The sequence below is a fragment of the Malaclemys terrapin genome, chromosome 1, assembly GCF_027887155.1.
Source record: "Malaclemys terrapin pileata isolate rMalTer1 chromosome 1, rMalTer1.hap1, whole genome shotgun sequence".
NCBI lineage: Eukaryota > Metazoa > Chordata > Testudines > Emydidae > Malaclemys > Malaclemys terrapin.
Window position 1 is genome coordinate 307,868,023 of NC_071505.1, and position 26,747 is coordinate 307,894,769.

At 40.4% G+C, this 26,747-nt stretch overlaps 1 protein-coding gene across 2 annotated transcripts; it reads right to left on the reverse strand.

Moving 5' to 3' along the window:
- Positions 1–1,808: 1,808 nt before the first annotated feature.
- On the reverse strand, positions 1,809–26,722 carry POLR1D (RNA polymerase I and III subunit D). 2 transcript variants are annotated; one of them, XM_054015385.1, is made up of 5 exons: positions 26,650–26,722; positions 25,465–25,664; positions 9,800–9,874; positions 2,938–3,225; positions 1,809–2,508 (listed from the first exon to the last, which is right to left on the reverse strand). In XM_054015385.1, exons 2-4 carry the CDS (start codon positions 25,488–25,490, stop codon positions 2,955–2,957), a joined length of 372 nt encoding a protein of 123 aa, XP_053871360.1. In that variant the 5' UTR covers positions 25,491–25,664; positions 26,650–26,722; the 3' UTR covers positions 1,809–2,508; positions 2,938–2,954. The 2 variants fall into 2 exon arrangements, with proteins under 2 accessions (XP_053871360.1, XP_053871359.1); XM_054015384.1 differs by having other exon boundaries at positions 1,809–3,225; positions 26,650–26,718.
- Positions 26,723–26,747: the final 25 nt, after the last annotated feature.

Consider the following 26,747-nt stretch of genomic DNA (forward strand, 5'->3'; position numbering starts at 1 on the left):
AGGGAATCGGGTGCGGGGGGGGCACAAGGCTATTGTAGGGGGATTGCAGTATTGCCACCCTTACTTCTGCTTTGCTGCCAATGGCACCACTGCCGTCAGAGCTGGGCTCCCAGCCAGCAGCCGTGGAGCTTCCTGCAGCCAGGGAAGGTTCCTGGAGGTGGGTCTGACCCAGTCCCGGGAGAAGCCCATGCAGGGGAAGAGGAAGTCCCATCATTCCCCAGCCTGGCCGGGACCAGCAGCTGGAGCCCGGCACATGGTAGGAGCCCCCAGCCCTGCCCCTCCCTGGCTCCGGGCCCAGAGCTCAGGGGCTAAAGCGGCCTTGGGCTGTGTGCAAATAAGTGTGTGGGGGTGACCATGGTGCTTCCCTGACCATGGCGCCCTGGGCGGTCACCCACCCATAAGGCCAGCTCTGACCCCCCACAAAGTCATGACCCCCCCATACCAGGCTAACTTCTCTTCTGCACTGCTGCTGCTGCTGCTGCTGTCTTCAGAGCTGGGCACTCAACCAGCAGCCACCGCTCTCTGGCCACCCAGCTCTGAAGACAGCACAGAAGTAAGGGTGAAAATACTGCGACCCGCCTCCACTAGCCAGATTTCCTGGGGAAGACCAGATTTCACAGTCCATGATGCATTTTTCATGGTCGTAAATTTTGTATGGCCCTACTTATAAACTTAAAATCTATTTTAACAATGCTAATACGGAGATGAGACAGACTGGTTCCCAGCTACGCATCTGGCAGTGTTCAGTGAGGCCTAGAGGCCTTGGCATGAGCTGGCACCTAGTCTGTCAGAGTCACAGCACACACACGCAAAAGGAATCCTATCTGGAAGAGTACCTCATCAGACCAGAAGCACTGCCTCCTGGGAAAGGGGGACATTTTGGTCAGATCTAGGAGGCGTGTCCAGGAGTGGGGCCCCACTGTTTTAGGCACCGTAAAAACAGTCTAGAGAACAGTTCTTTCCTTGCAGAGCTTACAATCTGAGTTTACAAAAAAGATAAGACACAAAACTGATAACCCATCGTCAGAAGCCCAGAACTACTAACTTACAATCCCTCCCAATTTCTCCCTCAAACAAACCACCCTTCTCACTCCCTTTCCCTGAGTTTAGCTACCAAAGCCAAGATCCTTTGCTACCATTGCTCAGAGTTCTCTTCCCATCTTCCCTGCCCCCACAGCAGAACAGTGAGCCTCACTGTGGGAAGAAATAGGAAGGTTTTTTCTCCCCATTTTGTTTTTCAGAAAACTGTGAGGGGTGTGCTCAAGACCACTTCCCCTCCCAATGGACGGGCCAGGGGCCATGCTCACCCCTAGGGGCAGGGGCCCACATGGCCTGGTCTCTGGCAGCAGCTCAGAGCCATTTCCCCTCTCCAGGGAGGGGAAACACTGAATTTCACAATTCTGAAGTGGGGGGAAAAATGTGGGCATAACTCTTATTTTTTACCTCTATATTCCCTCTTTGGTATGACATAGTCCTAATTGAATACATTTCTGAAATGAACCCTTATTTAAAGCACTGGCAGATATACTTAGTAGAATTCAAATGGTGGTAATATTCATGACTTGTATTTTCAGTATAATTTTTTATGTTATTTTAAATTTAATGAAAAATTAATATTGTTTAAAGTTAATTATATATCGTGGCCCATGAAATCTGGCAATATCCCTTTAAGGAGGCCTTTTAAAAAGACTGAGTCCTCTTATGCAAGAGTATTTTAAGCTATCATGTTTAGGTTTATTCTAAAGTTAGAATCAAGCAATTTTAAATGTTCACTTTCCCCAAGTTTACAGATGATACATGATGCATCCTCAGTTAACAGGTTTCAGATTTATTCTCAACTCACTTGAAACAAAAACTTAGCCATATGCTCATTCAAACAGTTATGTCTGAGGATATTTAAATCCCAAATGCTTCACAAAACAAGTAACCAGAACACAGAGAATAAAGACATACAGAGTATATTGATGTGTAATTACATTTATGAATTTTAGAATTTTACCACTACAAAATTGTCATACAGGCATGGAAAGTTGTTACATCAGTGGTTAGAAAACATTTTTTTAAATCCTTGCTCTGTGACTCTAGTATTATATCTAATTGTAAAATTCACAGGCCTGGATAGAGACATGGTAATGTTAGCTGCTGAGGTTGTTTTCAAAGCACTGTCTCTATGTTTTTCACACTACTTCCTCTGAAGAAGGAAGTCTAAATACAGACAGAAGTATTGCATCTAGAGTTTATTACTGCTAATGTTTGTCATCCCTTCTGATCAGTTTGTGGAACACATGCGAACAGGTGAACCATATTACATATTCCATATTACAGATAATTCCTCCTAGGTATTAAAGCTAACATTGCCCGTTTTAAATTTGTTCTTAACACTAAAGAAAATATCTATAGAAGTCAGCAGTTCTCTCAGTAGATAGATATTGACCTCTTACAAGCTACAGAAAGTGTACATGTGGGCTAGGAGTGCTCAAGTCTTCCTTTCTTCAGATCTGATCTATCCTGAAAAATTAACATCAACACAAATGAAGTTTTTAAACTGAGTTTAGCATTAAAGTTACCATTAATTTTGCATGTAAATACACATTTGCTTACATTAAATTCCAAAAAAGTAAACTGACTAAAAGAGTCATACTGAACAATGAAATATATTAACTTGCAACACCCACTGAGAGCAAGTCCCTAAGTTTAATTAGGGATGGGGAGAAAAAGGGAGAAGTACGTAGTTCTAAACTAATCAACAAATTAATGTTGTACTTTATTTTCTCTTAAGGAGCCCCAAATAAAGTCCTATAAAACCACTCCAAGATTATTTCTCACAAAAGCTAAGAGATCTCTATTGAACAAGATCTTCTTTTTAAAGACTAACAAACATCCCCACAGTTCAAGGTTTAATTACATTCTTGGCTTATAACAGCACGTATTCATCACCTTCTCTGTTTGCTTGGTCACTTTTCGTACTTATCCTTTGTGTGCCGGCTCCTATTCCGGTACCTAGGAGGAGAATAGCTGACTCTTCTTCTGGCCTGAAAGCTGGGAGTGTAAGGATAAGTTCTATGTTTCTTTGGTTTTTCTTCTTTCCTGCTCTCACTTGGCTCAGGCGGTTTACTGTCCTCCTCTTGTTCATGTTCTTGGTCTTGCTCCTTTTGGGAGGGTAACGTGTTCTTAATAGTATTAATAAGAAATCTTTTATTTGTACCTGCAAGAGGGCACTTCATCCTGTAAAGACATTTCAGAGTAATCATAAAACAACATCTTAACACAAATATAAAAGTTCCACATGAGAATTCCCCACAATGTTTAGAAAGATTCAAGTTTGTGGTTTTGGCTTTCCTTGCATGCCACCTAGTGTAAACTCTGAGTACAGGAAAAGCCATTCAGGATGTTCCCATTCCCCTTTTATCATAGCCTTATGGCTGGAAGCAGAATGGTTGAGTTACTTTAATAAGGAGGAAATACAGATTAGAGAAAAAAGATGTGGCGACCGAAGCTTATGTTACATTCTATATATGTGGACTTGCATAGTTCATATTAGAAATTATTTGTCAATGCTTAAATTATCTGATTTTTTAATAATACTATATCCCAAGTCTGAGGGGAAAGGGCTGTAAGATCATGTTTTACACATTCAGTGTAGTTTATTTAATGAATTGAGAAATTTAGGCAGTAAAAGGCATTTTTGCATTAGGAACATCAAGCAGTTATAGCAATAAAATAGATAGGCTCTTGAAGTGTTTAACTTAGATTTGGGAAATGTCTTTCAAAATAAATGTTTATTTTTCAAAAAACCCAAGATATCAATCCCCCTTTTTCCCTTTTATGTTTATAATCTTACCAATTTTTCTTTTTATCAGCTAGCTTTATTAACTAAATATTTTGCACTTATTTCATTCCTCTCGCTAGGATTAACTCTTTACAATCTTTTATTCCCTACATTTGTCATCTACTAACACATTCATTGAATAAAACAGATTGTTCAGTATCTGATTTAGATTTTTTTTTCTGCTGTAAAAGTTTCTGAGATTTGTTTTACCCTTATGAGTTGCACTGACATTTTTCTCTCTTTCTTTGTTTAGAGTTCATGTGCAGGTTGAAAACCTTCAAAACATTTCTCTACAAGTTGATTCAGTAGATGGCACTCCGTCCTCTAATTGTCAATGAATGACCCAGAATCACGTTAGGGACCACAGTGCTGTTGGAGGCAGAATGTTTTGTATGAAATATAAGAAATACATCCTGATCATTTGCGGTCATTCAGAGCCTATGCCTATTTCTGGGAAATTAGGGCTATTAAACCCCACTGTACAGGGGAGATTATTACTGTGCAGCTCCAGTCTGTACATCTAGCATCCTCCCTTAATTTCAACTGGATACTGTATTCATTCTTGTCCCACAGGAATTTGCATAGCACTGCTAAACAGTTATCAAGCTTCACTCCAATGGTTGTTTCATTTCTGTATTTTAAGAAATGATTTATATAGAATACATGATGATATGTGGTGATATAAATGTTTGATTGGCAAGAGTTATGGATAATTACTCTTGAAGTAAAGCCTCAAGGGAATTATGCAGGTCATTCTAGAAGAGTTCCAATGAAAGAGTTATGCCACAACATCTATTTTCTGTGATTTACAGAATAGATCATTTTAGCTGCATGTAAATCTGGAATCTTTCAGCCACACAAGTCCAGATGAATGAGAAAATGGAGTACAAATAACTTCTAAGAAGTTATTTAAAATAGCTGTTCTATAAATCAGGGTAGAAAGATTTAGACATTAAGGACTCGATTTTGAAAGGAATTTAGGAGTTGTGGTGCTTGATGTTGCAACGCCTAACTGATTTAGTAACCTGAATCTCATTTTTTAAAGGGATTTAGGCACCTAGGAACCTGAATTCCTATGGGATTTAGGTTCTTAAGTGCCTAAATCACTTTTGGAAATGAGATTTAGGCTCTTAAATCAGTTAGGCATTGCAAGGCAAGCACTGCAATGCCTAAATACCTTAAAAAAAACCTGGGATTCATTGTTTAAGTGACTGGAAAGGTAGGATTACTAGTTTTCCAATACGATAGGGCTTCCATTTCAAACTCCTAACACTCAGGGAATGTTTTGACAGATATGCTGGGACCCAAGATAAATTCAGAAGTAATGAATAACACAGAACAGTAAGCATTTGCTTTGTTGTGTGAACCATACTTCTGTCCTGACTGAATGGCTTCTCAATGCAGGTGGGAATGAGGACCAAGATCAGACATGTTCAAAGAGATTTGGATTGAGTTAACCAACCTTCCTGAGAGATGGGGAATAAGCCAAAGGACAGAAAGAGAAGTAAACAAAGCACAAGTGTGGGCAGATAATGTAAGTTTTCAAGAGTGGGAGTGGGGTGGTTGTCTGTTTTCCTTTACAAAGAGCCTGTCTTTGGTATAAAACAGCCAGACGGCTTCTGGAAAGAGAAGACTTTATGGAAGCATTCGCACAGACTGGAAGGACAAGTTACGATAGCTGACAAGGCTAGGCCTGAATGATAAAGTTCAGAATTTTTTCCAACATGTCAGAAAACTTACCACCAGCTTTAAACCTTTGTACCTTACGCTTCTTAAACTATTAGGGCAGCTTTTTGCAGCCTGTGCCCAGATGAAAACTTTAAATGCTTTGCATTTGTCTGTTTGTGCTAGCTTTTTATTATTATTTTTAAACAAATGTACTGTTTTAGCACTGATGTGCATGGCACAATATGAGGCAAGATAGTCCCTGCCTTTATAAAACAATCTCCTTAAATAAATAGCATCTTGTTTAACTGTTTGTTTTTGATGGTACAGTGGCTGCCTGCACAACATTGAGAATGAAGGGAACAGTCCTCTGTGGAGGAAAACTGATGGTGAAACAGGTGTCATGGACTGGGGTCTGTGCTGGCATGAAGTGAACCCTCAGAGCTTAGCAGCAGAGGGATAAAAATAACTCATTACAGTGAGATGTCAATCTTTAGGTTTTAGTGATCTAGGAGTAAATGGAGCAAATCATCATCTTCAAGACAGTATTCCCTGCTCTTTCTTAATACAGTCCAGACTCCTGCCATGCTAAGATACTGAAGAGAGGGAGAATAAAAGCATTTGATGTACATACTTTTTATTTTTTTAAATGGTGGTAGTTTGAATATGAACAGTTTGGACTGCTCAAGTAGGACAGAAAAGATGGACTAATGGGCAGTAGGAACGGGAAATGGTCAGATATGCAAATTTAAGGTAGTTTATTCCCTAGTTACACAAATAAAGGGATTTTCTCCATTTCATCATCAGATGTTGATACATTTATTATACTCTCACGTGGTGGCGATATCCATATTACATTCTAACTTTGACCACATTACCTGCAATCTCCCTCATGTATTGCGATATTCTAAACCTCTGCTTCAAACAGTCTCAAATTTTTCATGTCTCCTTATCTCCCTCAAAAATGCAACTCTCCATCTCCCCAAAATTACATTGGAGGCTGACAGTAATATTCAGTCCTGGACCAGTATCTTTCCTGGTCTGCATACCTTATGACAATGCTGCAAAACTAGAGATGGAAGTATTATTCCATCTCTAGAAAGGAAATGGAAAGAAATGATTCTTCTAGCACCAGAAAGTTTCAAGACCACTGGACACTAAAGTCAAGACATTTTTATGTCTACAAATAGCTATTTTAGCTTATTTTAAAAAGGCATTGTAAATGTCAGTGTTATTTTTCCTCCCCTTCTACACTGGGTGTGTAACTAAACTGGACTCCTAACTAAGGATTATGGCTTTCTGGATGAAAGGAAATAATAAATAATTCCAGGATCACTTCAAAAGTATTTTTATAAAGATGTGTAGCATGTACACAGTTGTATTGTGAAAAATAAAGTTTGGGAGTGACCTGTATTACTCACTGGTGGACTTCACCAAGTGTGAGCAATGGTGGGAAAATTTTAGAATGTTTCTTTAGGGTAGACAAGCCTCGTGAGGCAAGAGCCCTCGCCTCTCTAAGGGCTAGTCTATGCTGGCAGCGCTAAAGCACTGCCGCGACAGCGCTTTAATGTGCCTTGTGTGGTTGCAGCACAGTGCTGGGAGAGAGCTCTCTAAAAAACCCCCACCTCAACAAGGGGCGTAGCTCCCAGCGCTGGGGCACTGTTTACACTGGCGCTTTACAGCACTGCAACTTGCTGTGCTATGGGGTGTTTTTTCACACCCCTCAGCGAGAAAGTTGCAGCGCTGTTAACTGCCAATGTAGACAAGCCCTTAGTAAAATGTACATTTAGCCCTTGCCTTATTGAAGGTTTGATCCACAGAAGTAGACGGAAATCGTGTCTTTGACTTCAAATGATGCAGGATGGCAAATATGCATTTTGTACAAGACAGAGCATTTTACTGCTGACTAGCAAACAGTTCCACAGAATGGAATTTGTGCTTATTGTTTTTCATTTAAAAAAACCCTAGGAGATTAAAAATATTAAAAATCTTTAAAGTTTCAAAGTGATGTATGCATAAAGCACGGGTTCTATGGTACGTGGGGGAATGTATGTGAACATATAATAAAGTGTGCCTGATTTACAGTCCATTACACCACTTTTACTCCACAATATCAATGTGATTGTATGTTTTTAAAAGTACTGTGTTTTTAAAAACATATTGTGTATGTTCCCAGAGTCTAAAATGAATGCATATTTTATAAATCTAAAAATAAGTTACCTTAAACACAAGATGATAGCTTCATAATAGGAACAAAAATCATGCCTCTGGTCTTGTGGGTTTAAGTCAAAAGCTTAATGGCATTTTAATATTTGTAGTCCAACTGTTACACATCCTAATAAGCAATGAGCCATCTTCCTTTTCAAACTAATATCTGCCAAACAACTGCAGATGAATAGTAGCACTGCATTCCAGAGCATGGTGGTACTTCCTGTTTGTAAAACTGATTTAAGACACTGAGCCAGGACAGTCTAATCACTTTGACTTAGCAACAGGCACCCTGTGTATTGCATTTCTATGTGGAGCATAGGAACACTCATCCACTGCAACTGTAGGCTTGAACTTAGAGAGGAGAAATAGGATAGGGACAAGCAGCAATCAAAGAAACAACAACAACAGGGATGATCTCAAAGCATTCCTGTTTTAGCCCCAAGTTTGGTATCCTACAATGTTTCTGACTAAGGATTTCTATTTAGTATTGAATAGAAAATAGTGTATAGACACAGAACAGGAATTATTTAAGGTTGCACTAAGAGTACAGTTAGAAGTACAGACATGAAATGATCTTTTTATTCTTTCTGCCCCTTCCCCAACTGTTCTCTTGTAACACATCCAGCTGTACAGATTTGCTCAAAACTAAGGGTTTGTCTACACAGAGTTTTCATACGTCTTTGACTATGATACATTTTAACATTTTTAGAAGGTCTCTTTCTAGAAGTCTATAATATATAACTAAACTATTGTTGTATGTAAAGTAAATAAGGTTTTTAAAATGTTTAAGAAGCTTCATTTAAAATTAAATTAAAATGCAGAGTCCCCCAGACCAGTGGCCAGGACCCGGGCAGTGTGAGTGCCACTGAAAATCAGCTCACATGCCACCTTTGGCACGCGTGCCATAGGTTTGTCTAGACCAGGGGTAGGCAACCTATGTGAAAAGACCGATCCTTTTAAGCAAGTTACCACTGTACTTTAACCCATTTGCAGCTACTTTAAAAACAAATCACATGAGAAGCCTGCTGGCGGTGTGGTCATACCATTACTCAAGGTGTATAGCTTCCATTTGCGAGAGTCAGGGCTGTCTTGTCTAAAAACGGATTTAAACTGGTTAGAAACTGGTCTCACTAAACTGGTGCAATCTGCATGTGTGAACAGTCTTAAATTTGTTTTAGAGTTCCTGATATCAAAGACATCAAAACCAATTTGAGACAGATGAACCATGCCTCTGATCAAATCACTGAATTTATTGTATTATAATACTATGTGCAGGTACACTTTGAAGGAATAACTATGAAAATTAAAATACTGCTTTTTATTCCAAAATAATGCTATTAATAGTTGCTATAATGCATACTAAAAGTATCAACAATTTTAGCTTTCTTTCCATTAAAATTAATTGGAGGACAATTAAAATCCCCTGGATTTTATTTAAGATTACATTAAAAATCACCACCTTCCAAAAGTGTATTTTACTTTGAGTTTATAGACTGTTGTAGTTTAAACAGAAATTTATTGAAAAAGGACAATTTATATTAAAAATATTTGTCGTAAAGTTTGTTATGACATTAGTATTTCTAATCTTAAAAAAAAAAAAAAAAAAATCCAACCCAAATACAAATATGAACATTTACTGGCCAACATGCAACTACATCTATGTTGAAACTAACTATCATATATGTCCCGGCTCATAAATATCTTGATTGAAATTTGATACGGTGACCATTGTGATAAGAACTTGCCACTACAAAAAGTGCCACTTATACTCCAACTGGTATATGCTGTAAATACTTGATACGGCACTCTTCACTCAGGCAGAAATTACTTCAATTTCTACCCTAGTCAGCGGAGTTAAAGTTTTTGCATCTCCTGTTATCATGTTTGGAGAAATCTATTTGTAAAGTCAATAAAATAAATGTTTTAATGTTATGCTATTAAAAACTAAAAGTTGGAGATGAAAGCTCTGCCATATGTTAAGTATAAAGTTTATATGGTTTAATTTTTTGATACTGCTTAGTGTCATTTATTTTTCATTCCATCTATATTTAAAGGTACGGTAAATTTTTTTATTCAATTTGTATCGGAACTTACCAACCCATAGCTCCCATTGTTTCAGCTCTGGTTTTCCCACGCTTTGCCTCTTTAAGAAGCTCTTCTACTGCCTTTCTAGATATGAAAAGGGAAAAAAAATATTAAAAACAGATTTATAGACCATTTAAGAAAAAAACTGAACTCTTGGAAGTACAGAAAAGTTGGCTCATATGTTGAAGTGACAATGCCACCAATCTGTGTAAGCTAGCGATTCAAATGGAAGAGGTCGCAACTAGTCATCATTTTCCTTTCATTGTCACAGTCCAAATCTTTACCCAACAAGACAAAAAACAGAAAGGCAACAGTAGCAACAAAATGCATCACTTTACATCTACTCACATTAAAGAAACTGAAGACACATTACTTACATTATTTATTTCAAATTTTAGAGTAAACAACAAGTTTTACTACTCTACAAATACAGTCTGCTCTAGGACATAAAACTGGAAAACAATAGTGCTTATCACCAACTTATGAAGTACCCCGTTTAGCGACTTCTCTCAGTGGTCTCATCTATTCTAAGGATTGGTCTGTACCTAAAACTTAGGTCAATCTTGCTACATCACCCAGGGCTGTGAAATTTGACAAACCCTACTGTAGGCACAGCTAGGTCAATGGGAGAATTCTTCCTTCAACCTAGTTACCACCTTTCAAAAAGGTGGATTACCTACATCGATGAAAAAAACCCTTGGTTTGCTTTCCTGTCCTGCACATGAAGTGCAAGTTGTTGGCTGTGCTGGAGGAAACGATTCTTGGATTGGAGGTGCAAGTTGAGATGTTACTGAGAATCAGAGAAGCTGAGGAGATCATACACAGCAAGGGTTGGGAAACACCATTACCCCAGGTTCTGGGAAGAATAGAGCTGGCCACAAAGGAACTGGAGAGAGAGAGAGAGAGAGAGAGTCAGAATGAAGGCCTGGCAGTTCGTAACCACCACAGGCAAGAGGTCATGGTGGAATTCTACATGGCTGTAGACAGAGAAGAATAGGCAGGCTATGGCCACCAGAGAGAAGGAACCAGGAGGAATTCCACACAGCTAGAAGTTTCAAATCAATACCAGGTCCTCAACATGGAAACTATGCAAGATACTTCTCATGATCCAGCAGGCCCAATAGAACAGAGAGATGTACAGGGGAGACAAGTAGATGCCAGCTTGGCCCAACCTGTAAGAAAATCAAGCTTGCCCGCAAAGAGGTTTCTAACGATCCAAGGAAGACAAAATATCCTTAATGGAGAGTCAATACTCAGAAGACTCAAAAGAACATTCTGCAAGGGTCAGGAAGACAACAGGACAGTGTGCTGCCTTCCTGGAGCCAAGACACAAGATGTCAAGAATAATAGGTAGGCAAGGATCCATAAGTGATGATTCATATTGGCATTAATTAATCTCACTGGTAATAGAAGACTAGAGGGAATTCTGAAGTATGCTGAGGAGGAAGACTGTCCAAGAGATCTTCTCGGAGATCCTTCCTCTCCCACGAAAAAAGGAAGACAGAACCGAACCACTAGTTACATGGTGTCTTTGGGTTTTGTGGAACATTGGTCCACCCTCTGTGAGGAGAAGGGACTGTATAGTTTGATGGCCTCAACGTCAGTAGAAGGGGAACCAATTTCTTCAGGGACAGGATGGGTAGAGTAGTCAGGAAGGTGTTAAACTAATATCAAAAGGGGAGAGTAAAAAGAGGGAAGATATGAGCAATCAGCACAAAATCGAGATATTCAGAACAAAATTAATCAAGGAACTAAAGAACGTAAAAAGAAGAAATTCTTTAATTGCCTGTACAACAATGTTAGGAGCCTGGATAACAAACAAGGAATTGGAATTGCTCATTTATGAGAATAAATTCAATCTAGGTGTTATTACTGAAATGTGGTGGGATGACTTACATTATTGGAATGTGAAAAAAAATCAATGGTTATAACCTATTTAGGAAGGATCGAGTGGGCAAAAGATGAGGGGGAGCAGCACTCTATGTCAAATATGCATTACCTCTTTCTAAGTCACTAATAACTCGGAAAAAAATTATCTTGAATGATTATGGATCAGGGTCCTAACCAATAAAGCAAAAGATGGGGTATTAGTGTCTGCTACAGACTACGAAATCACACTAGGGAACAGGCTGGCTGCCTCTTTATTCACCTATCTATAATGTGTAGGGAAAAAAACCTGTGAGATCATGAGGGACTTCAATTTGAATGACACGTGGCGATCTTATGCTGCTGGTACTAGAACATCCTGGGAATTTCTAAATACTACATATGATAATTTTCTAACTCGGATGTTGCATCCAACACAGGGGAATTCTATATTAAACCTCAACTTGACAGATAAAGAGGGACTGATCACTAAACTAAAAATTAATGGGAGCTTAGGTACAAGTGATCATGACTTGATCACATTTATAATGTGCAAATAAAATAAAGTCCAGAGCAGGAATACATATATTTGGTATTTGAATAGGGCTAGTTTCACAAAACTGAAACAATTATAAATCAAATCATCTGGAAGGAAGACCTTAAATAAAATAAAAAATGTGACTGGTAATGGAGAATTGTTTAAGAACACCTTAGTAGATGCCCCAAAAGTCACAATGCCACAATCGAGAAAGAAGGCCGTACTGGTTAAAAAAACAACCTGGTTTAGAGGGGATGTGAAGGCAACTCTAAAAAATAAAATATATATAACAAATGGATGAAAGGGGAAGTTGATAGTAATGAATATACATCAGAAGTTAGGAACTGTAGAAAACAGATAAGAGAAGCAAATGGACACAAGGAGAAATCTATGGCCAGCAGTGCTAAGGACAGTAAGTTTTAAAAATATATTAGAAACAAAAAGAATCCTGAAAATGGTATTGGTCCAGTACTAGATGGAAATGATAGAATTATCAATAATAATGCAGAAAAGACAGAAGTGCATTCAATAAATATTTCTGTTCTGTATTTGGGGGAAAAGAACAGATGAAATAGTCTCATCATATGGTGCTAACACACTTCCAATTCCACTAGTCTCTCCAGATGATGTTAAATAGAAGCTTCTAAAGTTAGACATTTAAATTAGCAGATCCACATAATTTGCATCCAATAGTTTTACAAGAACTAGCAGAGGAGCTTGCTGGACCATTAATGCTGATTTTCATTAAGTCTTGGAGCACTGGGGAAGTTCCAGAAGACTGGAAGAAAACTAGTGTTGTGCCAATTTTTAAAAAGGGTAAGTGGGATGACTGGGGTAATTATAGGCATATCAGCCTGACATTGATTCTAGGCAAGATAATGGAGCGAGTGGTACAGGACTGAATTAATAAAGAATTAAAGGAGGGTGGGAAAGTGTCCAACTTCAGAGAAAGAAAGGCAGGCCTCCCTAGAAATGTTCAGGAGAGGATTGCAGAGTACCTCCATGAAAGTTTCATCAAGATCTCTCAGGAGGATTCAAGGGACATCCCTGCATACGTAAATAAACTGCACCACATCCCTCCTGCCCCCCACCTAGCTATGGAGAGGAACAAAAAGCAGATACCAACTCTACCTCTCTTGGTTGTACTACTACCTCTTCTAGCACAAGTAAAGTAATGACAAAAGTCAAAAGATGTGTTCTGCTACTTTGGGGGTGCCATCCCTGTTATTGAAAATTTATGTACACACTTACATGAGATCCCTTACCCCCACCATGCTTTACTGGACTGTGGAGGAGTCAAAAACAGATCCTGGCTCACTGCACAGCTGGATCCACAGGTCGCCTGTTCCCCATACACCTCTTCCTCACCCACCATCTCCTCCTCCCTTTCTCACTGTACACAGCAGGGGCTTGTGATTTGGGCTCCAAGGAGGTATTCACAGAGCTGCTGGGGGTAGTGCTGGGGTCTCCACTGAGCACAGCATGCAGCTCTTTGTAAAAATAGCAGGTCTGCAGCTTGGCATCGGATCATTTGTTGCCCCCCCAGCCTTCTCGTATGCCTGCTGCAGCTCCTTATCATTCATGTGGCACTACTTCTGGTCCCTGTCATAGCCTTTTTCCAAGTTAGAATATATGCCAGAGTGTGGCTACATTGTGGCCTTAGAATGCACCAAAAATGTGGTTTCCCAAGATTAAAGATGTTTCTGCTCACTTCCATCCAGCTATCACAGAAACATTTTACCACATTATAATCATTTCCACCAAGCAACTCTGACATGAAATTCCCTAGCCAGGTCTTCAGAATCAGTCACTAGTATTTATTTATTTATTAAGTATTTCGTGCTCTTTGGCTACATGATACACTGAGAACAAAAAATCCCGCCACAAAAGGTTTATGATCTATGTCAGAGAGACAAATATGCTGGTGGAGCAAAATGTCTATTTTTTAAAAACTGCAGGTATTTAAATATATATACACACATCACTATTTTCGTTGGGGATTTATTATTGAAAGGCTTTGCAGAAGCAGTGTGGTTTGAGGATTTAAGTATAGGATAACTGATTGGTGCCCCAAAAGAGGGAGATTCTTGTGTCAGACCTCTCACCTGTTGACTTCATAAGTAGAGCACTGTTATAAAGTTCTATACAACACCCCAGCTTCCGGGGTACGATCATCAGTTAGACTTTACCAATACTTTGGTCCTCAATAGTTTGGGGCTAGTTTTTTAAGTAAGTGCACAATTGCGTGTCTAGTTTACACATGCAATTACCATGATTGTTCATGAAAATTGGGTATTTGTTTCTAATGCTCATATGCATAAGCAAATACTCAATTTGCAAACAGTTACAACAACTCTATGTGCAAGTCAAGACATGCAATTGTGCATGCACTTTTGGAAATCAATCCCACAGTGTTTCCCAATTATCTTTCGTGTTGTGCTAATGTCACCCTTTTCCATACTATTTCTGTAACATTAACAGAGGGCTATCTTGTGATCCATCCTGCTACTCTTGGCAATCTTACCAAGTCTCAATAACATTTATTTAAGTAAAATTCAGGTTTTACATACTGAATATTGAAACGAGTGGTGTGCCCACCCACCCACCCTTTTTTTTTTTTTGCTTTTCAACTCCTAAAATCTAAATAGAAAACTAAATAGCCTTTTCAAATGCCTCAGAAGAGAACTTCCAAATTTCCTCTTTTGAGAGTGCCATTTCCCCACTCTATCTTGAGAGAGTGATGATAAACTATTTAAAATTGTGGAAGAAGGCAAGTTTGAGAGAATTAAAAAAAAAAAAAATCTGCATCTAGGTTGATAAACTATGTATCATGAGAGAACATAATGCATTTGGAGATATCTAGGATACCAAACCTTCAAAAGACAGGATAGTAACAGAAAAACAAAAAGTCTAAGTGTTGACTTTCATCACACCATTCCGCAAAAATTCTTTGTAATTCTGTTCTTTGAAAGATCTGTGTCAAAGGTACATTAAAAGTCAGTGAACCTCATGTTATTTTATGATTTAATCATACTTGAAAGAATTAAGTGTGTCTGAAACAATATATTTTTACAATAATATAAACTAGTTACAATTTTCTTAGAAACACTACAAATTAATTAAGTGAAGCTAATAGAACTGGATTATATGTAAACTAACATACACAAAATACAGGCATTTTGATTTGTATGTATCTATAAATGATATTGCAACTCAGTCTGACTTGACACTCATCCCAGCAGTCTGTCATTGGTCTGTCTCTTCCTGGCTAATTAGAGTCTTTATATCCATAATAACCCTCTTTTAGTACACTAATTTTTGTTGCTGTGCCTTCAGAAAGCCCTCCTGACTCACAAGGACTATGAAAAGTCAATTGAAGAGAGTGGTATAAAACACTTAAAGAGTATCTTCCATGTAACGTAGTTCCATATGCTGAATTTATACATATCAGTAAATCAGCCAAAGGCTTCACAATTGTGCAAATAAGGTTCTATATTTGCTTTTAAAAGGACTCTCGGGACTCAGCACTCCTAGCTGTCTCCAGTTATAAAGCTTGGGTACAATATAAACATTCTTGCAACTGCAATACCAGATAAAGGAAGGGAATGACTAGCACACAACAGTCAAAACCTCCACACGAGGAGAAGAGCCCAAAACACGTAGGGAGCTAGAATTAATAAAACTGATGCATGGTCTGATCCCAAAGGAATACCACACAGGAATGCCACAACTGGTAATACTGGCATCATTTATAACATGAGCAGCAAATGGCATCCAAAACCTGCATATTTTTGAATGACTGGAAGAAGACCAAAATAATTATAATAGATTGGTCTGTTGGTGAGATAAGTTTGGTGAGAACAAGGGGTTCTTTTCCTTGTAGGAAAGGATGGTCCGTAGGGGTCTGCTTATATTCCTGAATGATTATAATTTTGCTGCATATTTTAAGTGATGATCAAAGAATACATTGTGTAAAAATTCTCTAACCTAAATTTATATTGTATATGAAGATAAAAAGGAAGTTAAGTCTGTAAAGTCAAGCCAAACAACATACATTTCCCTAACCTCATTCTTGGAAAGGGATGGCTCAATTTTGCTGAAAATCATCTAATATGAAAAGTTTTAGACTGAATGGTTAAGTTCAACTAAGATATAAGCAACTGAAAACAGGTTCTTATGATAGAAAGCATTAGGTAATTTTAATTCTAACCATCTCTGCTAGCTTCAACTATAATAGCACCTTTCATCTGCCAGGATCCTAAAGTACATTATGAACTATACAGGCAATGGAGACATGGTGGGTGAGGTAATATCTTTTACTGGACCAACTTTGATTCATGAGAACGACAAGCTTTCGAGCTACACAGAGCTCTTCTTCAGGTCTGGGAAATGGACTCGCAGTGTCACAGCTAAACACAAGGTGGAACAGATTGTTTAGCATAAAGAGTTCACACATATTTCAAGGGACCATTCAATGTAAAGTCACTCACCTTGTCTCTCTAATATACTGTGACCAACCCAGCTATAACAACACTGCATATACAGGTAATACTCAAACAGGAATTGCTTCACAATTATAATGCAACCATTTACAGGGTGGGCACAATCAGGTACCAAAATCAGTACAGCATCTTGCAAAACTAGAGATGGCTCATTTTATCAAAGAACATAGAGACTAACATCTCTTAAAAAAATTCCCTGGGAACAATGACTTGACCAGGATCATTAGTGACTCATCTGAAAGACTGTTATAGCCAATTAAGTTCATTTTATCATCCATTTATCATTTATGGATCGATTTCATATATAATCAATGTATGCTAAACAGATTTAAATTGTAGGATTATGGAAGTATAAGATTAAGTATTTAAGAGTGATGAGTGGGTATTAGTAAAGCATGGCTGAAACACAAGGCCAACAGGATGAGACCTGTAAGATTTTAGCATAGCCAGACTAGGCCATAGGTTCCCAAACTGGGGTTCAAGAACCCCTGGGGGTTCACAAAATGTTACAGGGGGTTCTCGGAAAAAAATTCCCTAATGGCGGACAGAGCTGTCCCTAGGGACCCCGGGCAGCATGGGGCCAGCAGCCCGGAGCCCCTGGACTTCCAAGAGTTAAGAGGATCAAAGCAAGCGTATCTATCACACTGAGGAGATTTAAACTTCAAGACTCCTTATAAGAAATGGAAAGAGAGGCGGATATTTTTTGCTGTTTTTAAAATTAAATAGGCATTGTTTTTAAAATTATTATGACGAACAAGTTTAAGCTTTGTTGTAACGTGTGTTGTTTGTCTGGACTGCTCAAGACCTGAATGCTTGTGTAGGTGGAACTCTGAGTTGGTTTCTTAAATACCTTCATGCTGTTTCACATCTGATACTCTTTGATGAAACATAGGAGCCTTGTCTTATAACCAGCTCATTCAAAGTGATACAAGCTACGAAAGTGATATCTTGGAAGAGTGTTGCCATTTTCATAATGTAATAAAAATACTGTAATGATAAATAAGAACATAAGAATGGCCCTACTGGGTCAGACCAAGGGTCCATCTAGCCCAGTATCCTGTCTTCTGACAGTGGCCAGTGCCAGGTGCCCAAGAGCTATTCTAGGGTCTGCTGGACCTCTTAAAAGATGATCATCAGTAGACGGACAGTTCCTGCTGGGGTCTTCCCACTCTTACCCAACCAGGGTACTCTCTTTTATATTGTAGTTCTGACCACACCTAACACCTTATGCACACGCATGCAGGTGTCAACCTTCTTTCCCTTATCTGAACTTCCATACCCCATGAATATTGATTGGGGTGCCCCATTTTTCATAGGTTGTTTGTAGTTCCTCTTATTCTCCTTAGCATCTATGCATGACATGTACCCTGTGGTCAAGAAAGACATTCAAAGGTCTTACAATACATTGCTGCCTATTGCAATACATTTTTCCATAACCTCACCTATTGTCACTTCTTATGCAGTAACCTTGTGACCTTGCTGGCATAGGGTTATTCCTAGGTCACCCACTCATGTCAAGCTTTCTTAAGCCTATGGCAGTGGTTCCCAAACTTTAACAACCTGTGAACCCCTTTCACTAAAATGTTAAGTCTTGTGAACCCCCTCCTAAAAATGAATATTTCCAGTGATTTTCTCGTTTACCTGAGTATAAATTATAAAAGCAGTGATCTTGGAAATATACGATTTGTTTTTATGACATGCTTATTACACACTAATTATTATTAAGTGTCCCTGGCCTATTTTGCCAGAAGCTGGGAATGAGCGAAAGGGGATGGATCACTTGATGATTACCTGTTCTGTTCATTCCCTCTTATAGATTCATGGACTCTACAAGGACATGGGACCAGGCCACAGGATGCTGGCCTCCATCTTGGGATGTCAGTATTTTTCCCACAGACTGGTCTGGAAACCAAGCTTTGGAACAAATGGTTCCCGCCATATGCAGAAGCTATAAGGCAGGGAGTGACATCATCTGTGGTTCTTCACTCCCCGCACAAGAAGACTCCTGGAAACACCTCAGGAACAAAGACTGAACTGGGGAAAGTGCTGGACCCAGGCTAAAGGGATGTCTAGCCTGTGAATGAAACACCTGGGCATTCCAAGCTGTAAAGCAAGTGCAGCTTGCCCCTTAAGAATCTGAAGCCTGCTTGTATCATCTCTTAGAGTGGGAATCTGCTAATTCATATCCAATCTATTTAGTATATTAAGCTTAGTTTGCATTTTTGTTTATTTGCTAGGTAATCTGCTTTGATCTGTTTGCTATCACTTAAAATCTATCTTTTGTAGTTAATAAACTTGTTTCTGCTTTATCTAAACCAGTGAGTTGGAGTGTAGTGTATGGGAATCATAGCTCTAGGGGCAAATGCTGTTGCATATTCCTCTCCACATTAAGGGAGGTGGTTAAGTTTATGAGCTTACGCGGTGCAGTTCCCTGTCCAGCACAAGACAGTATAATTTTGGGTTTATACTCCAAAGGGTGTACATGCCTGGGGAGCTGGGAGTTACCTTGGCTGTAGCCTTCTTATGCAGGGGCTGGTCAGATAGCCTGCACGTAACTGCAGCTGGGTGTGTCCCTACCTGTATGGGTGCTGGTGAAACTGCAGGCTGCAGGGCTTTGCAGCTTGTCGCAGCAGAACAGTGTGAGAAGGAGCCCCAGCTGGTCGGTCAGCGGGCTCAGTGGTATCTCAGTTCCAGGTGGCACCCCAGAGGGGAACCCGTCACAATGACTCCAGTTATAATTATTGCGTAGGGTTTCATAGGATTTCTATATGCATAGTATAGTAGAAAGAGAGAGCCTGAGACATAAGGCCTGGTATAAGAAGCCTGAGGCCTGAACTAAAGTAGTGGGTCAAGTCCTGCTAATATAAAGCAAAGTTAGCAAAAGTCAGGCTGTGAGCAGACATCAGGCTCTGCCTGCGTGCAGGCTCACAGAACCTGGCAAGAATAGGGCTGATATTGCGAAAACACATACATTCCTAACAAGTACTAGGCACAGGACACCCATGCAAGCACATTCCAGAAGGGTGGTACCGGAACACCCCAATACAGAATTATGGTCTAAACACACTCCCCGAAGATGACACAAGGACACACTGACCCCCTCTTAAAGATAAGGTCATGATGACAGTGTGATGGATAGAGATGTTTTGACTGAACCTACATATACATGGTAAAGGGTGATAACTAGCCACGTCAGAGGGGCAATACGTAACTTATTATAAAAAGAAATTTCAGAGGGAGTGTCTTTGGCCAGCTTAGAGGGAAACGGAAAGTTCCGCCCTTCACTGAGCTGTGTCCATTGTCACGGGCATGAATATATTAAATGTACTTGTAGCACGTATAGGACATAATACCATGCCTTGTCGACAATAAATCTGGCCAAGTGCCTTCGCTACTGAAACGGGTCTGTGGTTTTATTGGGCAGTTCGATCGAGGTCTGCTGTGTCTGCTATCTGCGCAGAGCTGGGACAGCACACTGACAGAACACTCACATGCCGCCAGCATTTGACAACACACGAGTAATTGTAACTTTACTTATTGCTTTAATAAAACTTGTACAGATAAGACTTTGTACTTGTGATTGTGTTTATATGGTCATTATGCTTGGATATTGCGTGTTCCTGGAGCCTCCAAATTTGAGAAACGATCCAGAAGCAATTTCACTATTTTGAGCTTGCAGCTGTAGCAATCAGAGCCCAACCCATGGCGGTGTAATGCAACATCACAAAATTCACTGTATATAAAATAAAAGGCTATGCTCTGGTGCTCAGATACTATGTCCCCTAGAACCAGATGGAGCATTGATTCAGTAATGACAGAGAGAATCATGTCACTGAATATTCAAGACCACTTCCTCCAGCATTCAAGAACTGACTAGACTCTACCCTGTTTTGCTCTGAAGAGCAGAGCTCAAGATGATAGTGCTACTGATACCATAAGTGCCATTCTATTATGCATGAATTTAATTAGAAATGAAGAAGCTAGTTGTTTTTTGAACACATCTGAGGTTCCTGACATCTATTTTTACAACTTGTCCAAGCTTTGGCTCAGGACAAAGATGCCAGTCCTAGAGTCAGCAAGAAGAGGTACATACATAAGGGACATTATTAACAATGGACACCCTGGATGTAACATGAAATAATTAAATGGATGTATACAGAAACTGATGAAAAGGGATTTCAAAAAATGGAGCCTGAGGAATGCCACACTGAACAGCAAAGAAACAGGATTAAAACAAACACCAAATATGCCACATAGGCATATAAGAATCAAATGGAAAGCATGCCTTAGGAGAGTTTGGAGTTAACTCACCTGATTTAGAATTCCACTGTCTTTAAACAGTTTAAGGCTGACAACAGATCACTTCTTTAAAAAAGCATTAGTTTAAGCTTTTTTCTGTGTGAATGACCCCCACAGCCTGATTAGTGAAGATTCCATAAAGAAATTCATCCTCAGTTTTTATTTGGCAGATCACCTTTACGTTACATAACCAATGTCAAGTTATGTCAACCAATCTCATGATTGCTAGATCTATAGTCTAACTATTACTTTTAGCTATTAAATTGTGCTTCCTTTCTAACGTGCAATTTTATATCTTAAGGATTTAGATTTTAAGTGCAACTTGTGCACTTCAAAAAGTAAGACTGTTCTTTGTGTTATATCCCATTGTTTTACAATAATATAAAGGAGTTTATTCCAGATGCTAAGGGCCTTATCCCTTAGGACAACAAACAATTTCAAATAGATGACACTGCAAACTAGGTTTGGAAGGCAGTTCTAGTAGGAGATGCTATTCAGGAGTTGTGAAATGTTTCTGGAAACTAGGAGGCAGCTTTAACTGTGGAAGAGATTATGAGTGAGGAAAAATATATCCAACGCTCTCTCTCCAACAACCTCTAATATATTCCCAGAAGACCGCATATTTGCTGTGTTGTTCTAGGGCCAAAGGCAGGATATCTTAACTGTAGGATATTTTATTATTTAGAACGCAAAATCTTCAGGGCAGGGACATAAATGGTGTTGTGAATAACTAACATGCCAAAGGTGTAGAACAGGGAAGAAAGAGTAAGAACAGGGCAAGTGAAAAATAATCCAGCCCTGTCAGACACTTTGACACTCTTCTGTTAGTTGTTTTATAACCCTGTATACCTATCCCTTGGAGTGTAAGTTATACTCACAGCATCAATTACATTTCATTGGAATTTGGCCTAGTATTTTAAGGCTATGAAAAGTTTCAGATTTATAATCTGGATATTCTCCAATATAATTAATAGTAGGATGTTCAGGGGAAACTGCCAGCCTCTAATTTCCAGCAGAAAGGAGTTGAAATTATTTTGGGGGGGGGGGGGGTGCGCACGGCAGAAGGATGCATATCCGATACTTGCCATAGATAGTGGCAAAGGTGAATGGGAAACTGGGTTTATTTACAATCTGCAGGTATTTGTAGTCGCTGCTTTTTTATTGCTTTAAATCTCAGACTATGTAAAGGTCACATGACAAGAGGTAGCCAATTCAGCATCCATCATTCCTGGTGATGGTAACATTTTAAGCAAGAAAAATACAGAACATAAGACCAAGTGAGTTAGTGACAGTAAAAAAAAGAGAATAAAAGTGAGAAAACCTGGCATAATAATCCAAAACAGAACAAACAGAAATTAGAGAACTGTCTTTAGAAACAGTGATACTCAGAACTCAGTGGTTCAGGAGCCAAATTAGCAATCAACATTACCCAAAAGAGCCACAGTAGTGTGAATTCATTGTTTCATTTATTATAGTACTATGTATTCATATTAATAGTATGATGGAGGAATATATATATATATACACACACACACAAAAATGATGGGGGAAGATAGATATAGTCACAGCAAAATGACTGACAAAGCAGTATTTTATCAACTACAATTGGTTAATAACATAAGTAAAAGAATCCTGATTGGTTAATAATTAAATCACACATTGTTTTAATATCGTGAGCTGCAAAGAGCCGCAGGAAACACACTAAATAGCCACTTGCAGCTCACAAGCCTCAGTCTGAGTATTACTGCTTTAGACCATCAAAGCAGAAACTATCTTTCAATTTAATTTGCCTGAGAGAATGCAGTCACTGCCAGAAATTTTGGACAACCAAGTTCTCTTGTCAGACCACCAGACTGTAGTCTTAGCTGCATGGGGACAAATAATTTTTTTTCCTTTGTCTGGAAAACTTCTAGCTTCCCAGTGGGACTCAGCAGTTGCTCTAGACCTAGAAGGTGTCCATGTCCATAACAGAATTTAAAAGTATAATGTTTGTAGATACAGAAAACACTATTTTAAGTCATCATTATAAACCTGTATGTTTCCTTGAGCACTTGGACTCATGGTAGCTAAGGCACCTAAAAATAGCTCAAATAAATATTTTTAAAACTCTCTAAAAACATCCCTAAAATAGCTTTTCTGTAACATGTGTGGCACATGTAGAAGTCATGATGATATAGTTTAGATTTGCTACAGCAAGTAATACGGCCATCACAAACTTTTGCCGATAAAAACTTCATACCACCCCTCACCATGACATATTCTTAGTTAGTTTGATATTTCAGACCAGTGCAGATGTAGTTGTTTTTTAAGATCATAGGGGAGAAGTGTCTTATGGAAAAATTATAGGAGGTAAATGGATCATTAAATTCTCTTAGGCCCAATTATCCCCTCATTTCCACCAGCACAACTATTATCTTTGTCCCATCTACAATATCAGATGGACGAGGACAGTGGGGGCAACAAGTTATTTTTTGTAAATGGAACCACAAAGTTAGTTCCTTATATTTGGGTGTGAGACACACTGGAAGAGCATGCTATCCACGCTATCATTGTTAGACATACTGCTAACAGGTAATCTCACATGAGATTCTGTTATACATGGTTTCGTTGTAGTGTTGACAAGTCATGCTGCAGAACTATTATTTCAGTCATTCCTCCCAGACAATTCTACAATAAACAGTATAACACCATCAAGATTTACCAATAATGTAAGTGCTTCTGGTCCATTTCCAAAGCAGAAAGTAAAAAAGAGGTCTGTTATGACTGAATAGTCAACTAAATGAACCTGCATTTAAACGGAATGTGTTCGTTTGGATATGACATGAGTCAATTTGTATAGTAGAATGAATGATCTCATCCCAACAGAATTCCAGTCAATGTAGTCACAATCTGACTCTAATAAATACAAAGTCAGAGATTAGGCTTTTCTCATTTCAATTAACAAAACAAGGCTTATTAATTTTCCAACTTGCACTGTGATCTAGTTGCAATCATAACTGGTACTGGCATGCAACACAAGTTTATTAAAGTGATCATGGAAAATCTCCCATCTTTCTTAATTTAATAGGGAGGGTTCATTTATTTATTACATACAAGTATGCCTTTCCTTAACAAAGTAAGGAGTTTGAAAAAGTTGAGTTTACATTTTATTATGAAGACACTGAGGCTCATAGTCTTCCTAGAAGCAAATTTCACAATTGTGGGCCAGGTGCCCAAAAAGTCTTCTGAGCAGACTACTCTCACTTTTAAGATTGATAGTTATATTGTTCCAGTAGATCATAACCAGGCCATGGGATACAGAGTTGACAATGAGACAACTTGAGCCAATCCAATAGAGGATTTCAGAATTCAACAGAAAGTCAGCAGTATCTTCAATGCCCCCATTTTTTCTCATGAATAACCTAAGTTCCCTCTGTGATAAACTACTCTCCTGAATACATCCACTTGGAATCAGATTACTCCCTCACAACAGGGACAGAGGAATGATATTGCAATAGGGGGATAAAGGGCTCTCATAGAGAACGGCAGCCTCAGAAATCCTGGAATACTATCGTACCTCATTCCATGTACTGCAAAGTACATCTTAACTGTTTTTCGGTAGTATACTGTATATGCTTCAACATCGATGTGGAAACCACTTATATAGTCTAAGACAGGTAAAAGTAAAATATATTTGATGCTGTAGGAATAGGAAAACAATTCTAATTCTCAAACTAAAGTCAAAGGTCTCCTGCATGTAAATTTGTATTCTGTAAACTGGGACTCCTGTCCTCCCAAATATTCCAAGCCTTGTAGGCTTGATGTTTAGGTAAGTAAAACTGTAAGCATCCACATTAATGCAACCCCCTTAAAAAAAAAAAGATTAAACTTTTATTATATGGCATACAATAATTTAAATGTAAACACTGTAGTCAGCATCAATGAATAACAGACAGTAAACAAGTGCTCCAGCTTCTGTCTTAAAGGCTCTCTAATGGTCCCTCTGCACTACAAAAGTTACCTGTTGAGGCAGGTTATTTACATCATCAAGCCCCACACGAGAGCGAGTAGGTGGGCTCTAAATCAGCTCCTGTTACCTGACAGCAGAAGGATTAGCCAGGCACTTCCACACTGAGGAGGAAGGTGACATGACTAATGTGTATTTTACAAGGTCCAGCACCAGCCCTTCGTGTGGTTGCCTCCCCCAAAGGCCTGGCACAGGAGTGACCACGAGCCCCACACATGACCCCTTCCCACCAGGAGAATGTCAAGGGGCGGGTCTAGACGTGAACTTTCAAAACTCAAGAGGGAACTACCTAGGTAACCCCCCTCCCCCCAACTCTTCATCCCTGCAGTTCCCCCCGACTCCCCCGCCCCATCCCCCAGTGCTGAAGGGACGGGAACAAGTGCGCCGGGCAGGCGCGGTAGATCACAGCGGGCCCACCCCGCCCCATTGCCCGGGAACACACACCCCGGAGGGCCCCTCTCACCTCTCCAGCTCCATGTCCTCTTCCATGGCGGCGGGGCGAAGGTAGATGCGGCGCGGCCCCCGCTAGGCCAGAAACACCGCAGCGGCGGTCAGGTACAGACGTAGGCCGGGCCCATCCACTGCTCGCGGCTGGGGACAGGGAGGAGCGAAGGGGCGGAGCAGCGGGTGCGAGGACCCCGTGAAGGGCGGAGCGAGCCGGAGCTGGGGAGGAAGTGAGCGCCGCGTACCCTGAGTGCCTGCTGCCACCCCTCGCTGTAGCGGGGCCCGGAGCGGGCAGAGCCCGGGGGGAACTCGGGTCCCACCCACGCTCCACCGGGCCTGGCCCCTGCTGCTGCCCCATGTGCTGGAAGTGGCGGCTAGCCCCCCATGGCCTTACCGACCGCGATTCGCCTCGCTGGGGAGGAGGCCCCCTCTGGAGATGGGCGCGGGGGTGGCTGTGTGCTCAGGCTCTTCCTCTCTGAACACGGGCGCAGAGGGGTTTGCTGGGTACATGACGCCCCCTTTCCCCTGCTACAGAGAGAAACCCCAACAATTCACCCTAAACCTCCATCCCAAGGGCGTCTTTCCCTCGCCCCATCCCCGAGTCTTGGCATAATAGTGATGCTACAGAGGTTACCCACTGATCACCCTGGTGCCCAGCACAGGCGGGCAGCGGCAGCAGGCTGCTGAGTGGGGTTGCAATGACTCAGGTGCCAGTGACTGGGGAAGGGAAGCTGGAGGCAAAGGGGGCCCAGCAGTAAATACAGACGGTCTGAAACTGCATTGACGGGGACATGAACATGACAGTAACCGGGGTGCAAAAGGGGAAGGGTTATTTACCCTCATCCCCCCAAGTGGTTGCAACTGTGGCTTCGCCTTGCATGGAACCCAGCACACGGGAGCGACCTGTGAACTGAAGAAAGCTAATTTTTGTTTCCAGTGCGGCCTCTAGCTAGTCACAATTCCCTGTTGGTAACGTAGGATGGGGCGCCTGCAAAGGGAAAAATCCCCCCTTTGTATGTATCCAGCGCTCATCCTACTGCTTCGTCCTGGTCTCCTTCGGTCTCTTCCCTCGCTCATTTAATCTCATGCCTAATATCTCCCATTCCCTAAATCCAGTTACTGCTAGACCCGCCTCAAATCCCCTTCCCATCACTCCTCCCCTCGCTTCCCCCGCACCCCACCGCCTGCTCCCCTCCACACCCACCTGCCGCCCCGTTAACCTCGCCTCGCGCCTGCCCCAGTCCGCCCCGCGGGGCGCGTGTGCTGCTGGAATCAGGCGACCGGCGGGGACACCCCAGCGCA

What these genes read in the sequence shown, in the direction of transcription:
- POLR1D (XM_054015385.1), bottom strand. Translation starts at nt 25,490, where the DNA reads ATGGAAGAGGACATGGAGCTGGAGAG. An exon ending in GAGGACATGGAGCTGGAGAG is followed by an intron (nt 9,875 to 25,464) that starts GTGAGAGGGGCC and finishes TTTCATATCTAG; the next exon opens with AAAGGCAGTAGAAGAGCTTC. An exon ending in ACAATGGGAGCTATGGGTTG is followed by an intron (nt 3,226 to 9,799) that starts GTAAGTTCCGAT and finishes ATGTCTTTACAG; the next exon opens with GATGAAGTGCCCTCTTGCAG.